Below are 11,232 nucleotides of genomic sequence, written 5' to 3' on the forward strand. Positions count from 1 at the left end.
TGGTAATTTAAAAATTAATTTTTTGCTGTAATTTTACAATGATTATTTGATTCGTTGAAATTTCAGATTTTATTATACAGACGCTCAATTGTATACAAGTGCGACAACATTGCGATACATAATCGACGACATTTAAATTTAATCAGAAATGGAATAAATTCATTCATTTTTTTCATTTAAGATTTTAAAGAAACTGTAAACGCGATTACATTAAATTACATGAAGGACAACTTTATAAGATATACTTTATTGATAATATTAGGTACATTTTAAGTGGTCACGACATTTTTACACGTACACAATATATGTATTCTGTTTTCAAAATTGTGCTATTATCGCAGGTAATTCGTGAACTCTCGATAAATAAACATAGTAATAATTACACTGGGATATTCGATATGGGAACAAAATAATTTTTGATCGCTGTATATCTTATGTGGCAGATACATGGTAAATTCATTGCTCAACAATGATTCGAAAATATATCTCTTCTGCAATCGTAAAAATAATATAATCTTTCAACGTTATATCTTTATTACATTATTATAAGCGTTAGTGGTATGAAATATTAACGCTTGTGGATTTGTACATTGTGTTTGTATCAGCATGATTAGCAATGAAGTGGGCACATGGATCTTTTTATGTATTTAAGTGAACACGTATATGATATATGTATGATAAAATTTGGAATTTGCACATAAATTTGTATAAAATATATTATGTGTACAATAAAAGTATATGTATGTACAGAGGCGGATCTATGCATGAACTAAGCAATGATCATTATCCTTAATTTCTTATATTGTTACTTTTAACATTTAATGCTTTGCTGAACGACTATCCGCCCCTACTTTTTCGCACAATCTAGTTTAAGTATAAGTTCAATTCTATTCTCATGATTAGGCCTCAATAAAAATACATATATTTTCAACTGTCATACATAATGTGTGAAGGCATTGCAAGGAGATCTTTGTAACTTTTAAATTCTTTCAATGATATCATTACAAATAATTATCTCTGTGTATAATCATCTGTTTTTAACAATATTAATGAGTTTCATTGCTTATCAACAACATCTATTGTCTTAATATTTTTCTAAACAATTTGCATTCCTAGTAACAGTTTTAATAAGCAGCCTGTGCAATTTCTTTTTTTTCCATTTTTCTTCTTTTTTAATACATACATAATTTTTGTAATTAGCCTATTATTTTAGGACTCAATAACTCAAAGTACAATACTGTACTTTGCATGTAATATCATATGTCTATTAAAAAGAGTTGCTTTGTAAGTTAAATAAATATTTCATTGATCATCTCAGATTGTATCGTGATTACATTTGAAAAATTGAACATTTCGAAGTATCTTTTAGTTTCTATAAACGTTACGGAAATTGAACGCGTATACTCAGTCCCTCGTTAAAAATATCTTTCACTTATTTGTTTGAAATCAGACAATTTTGACCAATGTTATCTTTTATATAAGATATTAGCCGAGAATTTACAAACACGAATTAGCCATGAAAGATCACATTCGATTGTGTTACAAAGAATTACTTGGTTCTAAAATTTTATAGGTACCGTAAACCTACATTTGAGAAAACAATTGCGAGTTTAGTTTAGATTTAGTAACTTGATTCACTCGTTTAGATAAATATATGCGAATACACGAGTATAATAATAACACGAATTAAATCTAAATATTCTTGTGGTCACAAGCCTTAAATCTTAGCAAAATCTTTTAACGTTACATGCAACTAGCACGACTTAGGTGTTTTTCTTTGTCCTAAGTATCGTTTTGTCGTTGCAAATTATGTTTTGAGGTAGACAAGTATATTCTTCGAATAGCTTTTCATAGCTATGGGTAAAGCTAAACCAAATAGTAAGTTTTCATTAAAGAAAAAATGCCACATTATTTTTAATTTTATATCTTAGTAGACCATGAATATAGCCTAGTATATTTATTTGCAAAGTAGTAATGTAGCCATGAAAGCTTTAGTTTGATTTATAAACCATGTTGCAACTGAATTTTAGCAATGGACAATTAATGCCCTCTAAAAGCATTATCATCCTAACGAATTTCTGTCAAAGCTACATAAAAAATTAGATATTAAAAATGTCATGCATTTGCAAAGTTTGTATAATTGCGATGCAATTATTTTAATGAATATCAACGTTCTAAGTTGATGAGAGCAATAAACACAGTGTCCTATGTGTTGAAAATGTTTGTCAAATCTAAAACTGGAAGTTACTGGATTCGAATGTTATGTCAAGAGATTTTCCTTTTTTCTTTTTGTAATTATTCGCGTTCATCATATTTGTCACCACGTTCGCATGTAATTATTCTATCTTTAACACTTCTTGATTGTAGTACAGCATTCACATGTTATGTATTGTATTAATATGTATGTCCTCATCTTTTGCTATTTTCAAAATTATACGCATATATACATGTATATAAATAGCAATAAATATTTAACATTGATTGTTATAACAATATAATCTTTCATTGTTACTAATAAAAATGCGGTTTAGATGTCATACTAACACATTTTACTTTCTTACATTACTAAAGATATAGCTTACCTCCACGTTTCAGGTACTGTTTTTGTACCTTCTCACATTTGAGTTTAAACCACGTCCAAAATTATACGAATTCGATCTTACGAAAACAAAATATCAATTTATATTCTTGATCATGGCAATAATGTGTAATAATTTTCTATTTATTTAATTCGTTCACATTTAAGAATTTTAGCGCGCACTTTGTTATTAAATAACTAAATATACAGACGAGAAGTGTACGTATACATCGCGATTTTATTTTAATCGCTAAAAATACTTGGTGTATATTAAATCCCGCAGAATACAATTATTCTACGATTATGCGTCTAAAATTTGATCATACTTTTCATAAATAACAACGAAACATGATCATAATGCCATACAATACTGTTCAACGAAATCTACAATTTTTACAGTTAACTGCGTACATTTTATGGAACATTACCTTTTACCACCTATGATAATGTGTAATTTTTAGCTTAGACCAGAGGTGGATCATTGTCAAGGTCCATTTCTTCGATAGTAATATACAGTCCTTCTTCTTCGTACGTGGACTCGTGTTTGGCTAACACTTTGAGTAATGGTCGCAGTTTCATCCACCATTGATATGTAGGAATGCGATGTCTATAAATTTGATGGGTAATTTTCAATGATAAGTTCGCAATTTTATATCAAATTGAATTACTTACTCAAAATCGGTAACTTCAGCTAGTTCTGTAAATGGCGTAAATCTATACTGTCTTCGTACTATACCGATCATAACTGCACTATTAGCGTCCATTGTTGATATTTTACCATCAGCACTGGTACATTTTTTAAGCTGGTCAGTGAACCATTCTACAGCTTTAGAACCCATTTTTGTACCAAGGTTACGATCAAACGGAGTAGGTGAACCACCTTGTTGCATATGACCTAAAATAAATTTAACAATTTTTAAATAATGATTGTAAAGAAACAAAAAAAATCCGAAGTTAAATCCGAAGTATCTGCCCACCAATAATATTCATTCTACAACTGAACAGGCCTTTTCCTTCTTCGCAAAACAGTCTTTGCATGAAATCTGTATTGTAATTCAAATTAGCATTTTCATTTCTCAAAATAAGACCTCTCTGTACACCTTCGGACATCTTTGCAGCCATTGCAATGACATCCTGATTTAAATCTTTAATATTAAACTTCTCCTCGAAAATGTACGCTGCATCAGCTCCTCCGGCTAGTCCAGCTACCGTTGCTAAATAACCACAGTATCCACCCATAGTTTCGATAATAAATACTCGACGTTTTGTACCCTGTGCCGACTGACGAATTCGATCACAAATCTGAAAATGATACATAAATATGCATAAACCAGTATATCGTAACGTTTCGCTTATCCTCAGACTTACCTCCGTAATTTCATTAAGGGCAGTATCGCAACCTAATGAAAACTCGGTTCCTGGAACGTTATTGCTAATAGTTGCTGGAATCATGGCAATAGGGATTTGGAATTCTTCGTACTTATCCCTAGCTTTGTAGAAGGTAAGGCCCGTTTGATAACCCTTTCAAGTAAAGAAATAATTTTTACACTAAACCATCGATTAACCCGGCGAAACTTAACCAGAGAATAATGGAAACGAATGTTACCTCAAATCCTCCTATAATAAGCAAAGCTTGTATTCCATATTCTTTGAGCTTCTGAGCAATCTGAGGTAACTGTTCTTCTTTGGGCGGAGCTCGCTTGGTTCCTAAATAAGCACCACCTTGAGCTACCCAACCGGTGACAGAAGGCCAATTCATTAATTTAAACTTTCCAGCCATAAGACCTAACACTCCATCGCAAATACCATACACCTGAAATTATACGCCGTGAAAATGATAAAAAGGGAAAACAAATGTTAATTATGAAAGATTATTATATACCTTGTCACCGCGATAGATACAATTCCTAACGAAGGAACGCACTGCTGCGTTCATACCGCAAGAAGGAGAACCGATGTGCATTACACCTAAGGTATAATGGCCCTGTAACCAAAATTCATTGTTAAAATTCAAAATTCAAACGACGTTTGTTCATGCAACGTGCACACAAAGATAGTAATTCCATAATTTAATGGTAGATTATTAAGCATTGCACGATGCTTATATTTATTCACATCCTAGTGATACATTTGCTATATAAGAAAAGAAGATATATGATAATATTAAGATTTAGAAGTTTAGTTAACTCACTTGTCCAGATAAAGTGAGTTGCTAATTTAGAAGAAAAATATGAAAATGTTAGAAAGGCTATGCAATTAGGCATTAATATTTAATATCTAGCAGAAAGATGTACACTTATAATTTCTTTTTCAACAGATTTACCTTTGTTAATGCGGGGCCATTACCTTCCTGAAGCAGTATTAAATAAGACATATAATAAATCTCCACCTCAATAGTTTAAACAAAAGAACAAAAAACCTTCGAATAGCCTTTATATATTAGTGTTACTCCCCAAGATTATTTGATAATTAAAATTTTAGTAATAGCTTATTAAGATTCTACAGAAGGTTTTAAGTTCGTTTTAAATTTTAATATTATGTAGAAAACGGTAACGTACCCTGCTCGGATCATGATCCACGGGTGCTTTTAGACGAGTCAACATTTTATACGTATCTAGATTACGCGCGAATCCTCTGAAAATATTTAGAAAATAATGTGTATTACAGTATGTGAAATCTAATACATATTACTCAGGAAAAATTTCTTAAGTTTAGCGTACTTTCCACGTAGTTGAACAGCAAGCCCCCAATTTTTATCGGCCATAGCTTGTGCTACTGCTTTAGTACGACGTACGCATTCCATAAGCGGTAATCTAACTGCCTGATTACCATCCAGTGTTACAACACAAGCTTCAGTTTCGGGTGTTGCTTCCATTAACGCCATAACTGCTTCTGCTCCCATTCGACAACCCTACATATTATAATTCAATCAGATACTTGACTTCGATGAATTATAAAAAATAATATACGCTATTAAAACACCAACCAGAACTCTATCAAAAGCTGATGGATTACCACCTCTTTGAACATGACCGAGAACAGTAATTCTAGTATCTTGTTGTAATTTATCTACAACAACTTTGCGAACTTTTTCAGCGGTAATCGGTTCACCATTTCTATCTACTGCACCTTCTGCTACAATGATAATGTTAAGTCGTTGGCCAATGAGTCTCTCCTAAAAACATTAATATCATTATTAAAATTTGTTTATAAAACTTGTCTGTGAAATAAATCTGAAGCAACAAGAAAATAACTGAAGATATAACGGATGAAATAAAGAATAAATATCAATACATTACCATACAACAATCTGTAACATTACTATCTCAATTTTTTTCGTAACTATACTAAACATTTAATTAGTTATGATTTTTTTTAAATGGATAACGTATACACGGCTTTTGTTAAACGGGTAAAATCGTACATTACATTGGGGTCAGAACTAAAACTGTTAAATACAATAAATATGCTACGAATAATAAAGAAACTAAATTATAATTAAAGTAACATATTTATCACTAATAAAGCGAAAATTTAAAGCAGGAATTCTTTCCATGGTTGTAACAGCAATAAGCGATGAAATTTACAAATAATTTTATATAACCGTTTAAAAAATTATAAAAAAAAAGTACTTGCGAACCTGCAATAATTTTTTGCACAGCTTGCTTGGCCAGTCTTGTTCTGGTGGCCACTCTGGGATGAACACAAAATCAGCTTCGCAACATATGGCTGCCACTAGAGCCAGGTAACTGTAATAGTATGTTATGAAAACTAGCTACAAACATTAAATAATGTCAAAATGTTAATAACTATGATGAAAAAAATGAACAGTTTTCATTTTTAGACTAACAAAACACATAAAGACAATTGAAAATGATGTTACCCTTAAAAAAAATATCATTATCATGACAAAAAATGGAAGTTCTAAGAGATTGAATTTAATATAAAATAACTATAAACAAATTTTACAATTAGCAACATACTGTAACTGACCCTGGTCAGAACCTAGCATACTTTTATCTGTTCGCATTAATTGGACTAATCTGATAAAGAAGCAGACACACTTTGAATATAAATGATTTTAATCAAAATACTGATAAGCTTTATATGATACATAGGTTGTTTCCCAGCAACAGTAGAATAATTGATTAAAAACGTGCCTGTTGCACAGCTTTGCAAAGCTTCTCGACCCAATCAGTTGGCGGCGGTGCTTCAGGTATAAAGCAATAACATGCTTCTGTAGCTAAACTCGAGGCTAATGTAAGATACCTAAAAGGCTTTTCTCTTTAATATTATCTTTGAATCTCTATTATATCAAATTGACTTATTAAGAGTTGTTTACATCGTTTTATCAACAGTTATTTCTTTATTGCTAAAATCGAACGTTTCTTAATTGTCCAATTTTGTACTTAATTCTAGAGAGAAATAGATGTAAATTTAGGTAACATCTTCCCCCCTCCCTTCCCAAACACTTTCGACACAATGAAGCAACCAAAAATACGTATGAAGAACAAAAATGATTGAGTTTGTTATATTAAGTTAGAGGGAGATAACACTGTAACAAGAAATTTAGACAGTTTATAACCAACGTGCCTGCTCCAATTTTTTACATAGCTTATCAGGCCAGTCAGCAGGAGGTGGTGATTCTGGGCAGAAAACATAGTCTGCTTCTGCAGCTAAAGCACCCACAATTGCCAGATACCTATCCAAAAGTTTATTAAACTTGTAAAGGATAATTGAAACTAAATATTTTCTAACTTTATCACATATATTATTTTAACAACTGGTGCCATTTTATTGCTGAAATATCAAGTTCTTTCGATACATAATTTTAAATAAATATTTTTTAAAAAATAAGATTTTCTTTCTAGAAAATGTAAGCAAATTTATCAACAATTTCTGAATATTAACTCACCCGCAATGACGTCCCATAACTTCCATAATAAACGTTCTCTGATGAGAATAGGCAGTACTAACAATGGCATCGATACTTTCGATAATACGATGCAACGCGGAATCGGTACCAATAGTCATGTCAGTTCCACAAAAATCGTTGTCAATTGAACCTACCATACCAGCGATATGCAAATGTTGGAACTTTTCTGCTTGATCCGCAGTTATTTCTCCTAAACAAACAATGAGTATTAATAGACTTATATAATGCATACAGAAATATTAGTTTCCCCCTTACCTGACTCGTGTAATTCTTTTAATAACTCAGGCCACTCTTCTTTAAATAAATTTGCACCGGTAAGAGAACCATCACCACCAATTACAACTAAATTAGTTATTCCACGAACTACTAAATTTTTTGCAGCTCTCCTTCTGCCTTCACGTTCCCTGAATTCTGTGCATCGAGCAGAACCTATTACTGTACCGCCCTGAAATGTATAATCATTAAAATTATGTAAATTATTAAAAAACATCTTTTGAAATATAAGATTAAGATACATACCCTATGAATGATACATGACACAGAGGACCAATTAGCCTCCACAATGTTATTTCCACCATCCACCATTCCCTGATAACCTTCCTTAATGAAAAATACTTTACATCCTAGATAAATACCCATTCTAACAACTGCTCGGACAGCAGCATTCATTCCTATCAAAACAAAATATAATAAAAATATAATGAAACATAAATTATAGGGCATATGTGATCCATTTAAATGATTTCATCTTTTACCTTGAGAATCACCACCGCTAGTAAAGACTGCTAAGCCTTTACCTTTATGACTACCAGGTTTTATAAACCTTTGTGCTGCTAGATCTTCCGTCATTTTGTCGCTGCAATTCCAAGTATGGTCCTATAATGACATCGATATAACTATCAATTATTATCACTTTTATAGATCCTCTTTAACATTAATAAGAAAATTTATCACTTTATTCTTTCATACATTAATATCATGTGGTTTAATTTATTTTTTATTAATTCAATTGCTATTACAATTTGTATATCAGGATAAGAGTATGTATCAGAATCAATATAATCTTCTGCAGCTCCTTCTATGTCATAACAGAAACTAATGGGAATATTGTTTGGCACAGGAACAACATTATGCCCAAACATCTATTTAAAATTTGTATCAAATTAATCAGTGTTAAAAATATATTATCCTCTGTAAACAATGATTTATTTTACCTGTGGAAAAGCCACTGATAATCTCATATTTTCAATATTAATCTGTTTTATCCTCTCAATACTGCACCCTGTTTGACTTAAAATTGATTTGCTTTTCTCAAAAGTACTGGTTCGTTTTACAGATATATCATTTTTCATAGAAATAATAGACTGATTCTTTTCGTTATCTAACCAAATATTGATATTATTTTCTAATATCTTTGCAATTAGAAAATTACCTTTCAAAACAATTTCACAATTAACGTATTACTTTTTGTTGAGTCTAAAAGAGAAGAAGACTTCTCTTCTAGTTTCTCTGTAGTTGTACAAGTACATTGTTTATCCTCGTTATTCGTGGACATATCTTTATGAAAATATACAATAAATTTAAATAAATATTGTTTATTAAAATTTACATGAAATATAACCTTAAATAGTAAAACGTAAAGTACTGATAATATAAATCTTGATTCTAATAATCTTCATTCATGACATGAACATTGCTGATAATTTTACATTTGTATGACAGTTACTTTTTTGCATTGAAAAAAGGATACACTGTTCTTATTACGATACACATATTGTATTCGAAAATTGAATTACATCGATAACGTTATTTTGATAATAATTGCATAATAGTAAATCGGTAATGATGAAATATATGACATAAGATTGATTCAATTATTTATGAAACGTAACGATTCTTCTTTACGTCCTGTAATAAAATGGGGATCGTAAATAAAGCTAAAAGCAGACAATACACGAGGAATACATACTCCCAAAGGACATTGCAACACAAAAGTTATTCGACAGTCCTTCGTATTTTAAAATAAAATAATATATGTACAAACAATCGATGGAATCTGGCAGAGCCTCAAAAGTACTGTGCATCAAAACATCAGAACGATGGTGATACGTTATAGATCATTGGAATTTTATTGTTCAAGTAACACGAACTTGTCGCGAAAAAATTACGAATAAAAGGATTTGAATTAAATTAGGAAGTAAACAAATCAATTGCGAACAATCTGATTCAATTCATTGAAAAATTAATTAAGAATGATCGTTCACTGCAATTTGTATACAAGATAACGTCACCTTGTCGCTGACATTTCTTCGATAGATTATTATTCTTGAAAATTATCGGAAAGAAATGAAATTCTTGTATCACTCACCAAAAGATTATATATCCAATCGCAACGAAAAACGAAATAGGAACGATATTCTTTCTAGATTGAATCTTACACAGAATTCGCGGTTCTAGTGAGAAACGTCAAACTACTCGGACCGTCCCGAGTCTGACTAAACTGAAGGTGACCTTTACGTGTGCTTCTGCACGAAACCCCCACCAATAACATGGTTAACACTATATACCCCACTCTTTGTAAAATTAAATTTAGGAATCGTTCGTAGATGGTGTTGGTGATACGTGTATCAGTCAATAACGATGCTACACTATTTCCTCGAAGATTATTTTCAATATTCCGTATTAAAAAATTTAATTTTAAAACACGCATCAGTTAACAATAGACGAGAATAAGCTAATTTAGACATATAAGCGTCTCCTGTTGTTACACACTTGAACACAGTGAAACAGTTGAATTCAATCGATCATTTTCACTACACATAATCATTATCGACATACGATTATTGGTATGCAACGAAATTTATTTCTAATAATAGTAAAATATGTTTTATTAAACAATTACATATTTCCGATATTATTAGTCTGATTTCCGAACTTATAATGTTAGATACATTATCACACATCGGTAATTGAATTTTACCAACTCTGTTTCACGTAAATTTTTAATTATTCACATACCTTTGCAATATATCGATTAAATTGTTCCCCGGTCTGCTGCATTGTGACAAGTAAATGATAGCACACTTAAAATTGAAGAACAACGACCGAAGTATTATTTGTTTCGCGTGTAAACCTCGAGAGTTTATATTTATATACCGCTTTATATACTCCAATTATATACTGGTTTGCGACCGATTGGCCACGTGTATAGCTTTCGTCACATTATTTCGAAATATCGTCGAGAGATTTCGTATTCAAACATTATCGATTTCGGCTACAGAACAAAAAAGTTATTTGCTTCACTTTTTTCGTACTAATCAACACAGTAACATGTAGAAAAAGCAGGAACTACGCAAAATTTTAATTATGCAGATTTTGGTTAGGCTTATCAGGTTTTAAAAGTCACGTGCATAATCAAGTACAGTCGCTATGTATGTAAGTAGATGTATTACAGTAGAACTGAAACGCTATCATCGCGCGGTGACTAAAGTATCTAGTTGCGAAGGCAAAGATTCCGGGTTTGATTTCCGGTAAATGCCCCCTCCCCACTTTTCATACAATCAGCACAAGTGTATTCCATAAAATAATTTAATTGCTTCTGTTTTTCTTCGTTCGCTGAAATCTCATAAAATACCATTACCTTCTTTTTTGCTGAACGTTTCTTTATTATCTTTTTCTTCGTCTTTTTTGTTATAACTTTAAAAAAAGAAGAAAAAAT

The 11,232-nt window shown here is 31.2% G+C and overlaps 2 protein-coding genes across 6 annotated transcripts; both read right to left on the bottom strand.

The window, feature by feature from the left end:
• Positions 1–228: 228 nt before the first annotated feature.
• Positions 229–10,968, bottom strand: LOC114874516 (ATP-dependent 6-phosphofructokinase). Of its 5 annotated transcripts, none has more exons than XM_029183853.2 (16): positions 10,533–10,967; positions 8,270–8,390; positions 8,034–8,185; positions 7,770–7,959; positions 7,494–7,704; positions 6,219–6,327; positions 5,565–5,753; positions 5,299–5,489; positions 5,137–5,212; positions 4,902–4,928; positions 4,461–4,562; positions 4,185–4,391; positions 3,947–4,099; positions 3,556–3,880; positions 3,251–3,473; positions 229–3,185 (listed from the first exon to the last, which is right to left on the bottom strand). In XM_029183853.2, exons 1-16 carry the CDS (start codon positions 10,572–10,574, stop codon positions 3,041–3,043), a joined length of 2,463 nt encoding a protein of 820 aa, XP_029039686.1. In that variant the 5' UTR covers positions 10,575–10,967; the 3' UTR covers positions 229–3,040. The 5 variants fall into 5 exon arrangements, with proteins under 5 accessions (XP_029039686.1, XP_029039687.1, XP_029039690.1 ...); XM_029183854.2 differs by lacking the exon at positions 6,219–6,327 and adding an exon at positions 7,172–7,280; XM_029183857.2 differs by lacking the exons at positions 6,219–6,327; positions 10,533–10,967 and adding exons at positions 7,172–7,280; positions 9,883–10,044.
• On the bottom strand, positions 8,399–9,875 carry LOC114874531. Its single transcript, XM_029183889.1, has 2 exons — positions 8,729–9,875; positions 8,399–8,656 (listed from the first exon to the last, which is right to left on the bottom strand). Exons 1-2 carry the CDS (start codon positions 8,864–8,866, stop codon positions 8,465–8,467), a joined length of 330 nt encoding a protein of 109 aa, XP_029039722.1. The 5' UTR covers positions 8,867–9,875; the 3' UTR covers positions 8,399–8,464.
• Positions 10,969–11,232: the final 264 nt, after the last annotated feature.

Source organism: Osmia bicornis, chromosome 6 (assembly GCF_907164935.1).
Source record: "Osmia bicornis bicornis chromosome 6, iOsmBic2.1, whole genome shotgun sequence".
NCBI classification, from domain to species: Eukaryota; Metazoa; Arthropoda; class Insecta; order Hymenoptera; family Megachilidae; genus Osmia; species Osmia bicornis.

Bases quoted from the DNA above. Each gene is read 5' to 3' on its own strand.
- LOC114874531 (XM_029183889.1), bottom strand. From the start codon at position 8,866: ATGAAAAATGATATATCTGTAAAACGAACCAGTACTTTTGAGAAAAGC. The intron at 8,657-8,728 runs GTAAAATAAATC...AATTTTAAATAG, and splicing joins TATCAGTGGCTTTTCCACAG to ATGTTTGGGCATAATGTTGT.
- LOC114874516 (XM_029183853.2), bottom strand. From the start codon at position 10,574: ATGCAGCAGACCGGGGAACAATTTAATCGATATATTGCAAAG. The intron at 5,754-6,218 runs GTTCGCAAGTAC...TAATGTTTTTAG, and splicing joins TGTGCAAAAAATTATTGCAG to GAGAGACTCATTGGCCAACG. The intron at 5,213-5,298 runs GTACGCTAAACT...AAATATTTTCAG, and splicing joins GCTGTTCAACTACGTGGAAA to AGGATTCGCGCGTAATCTAG.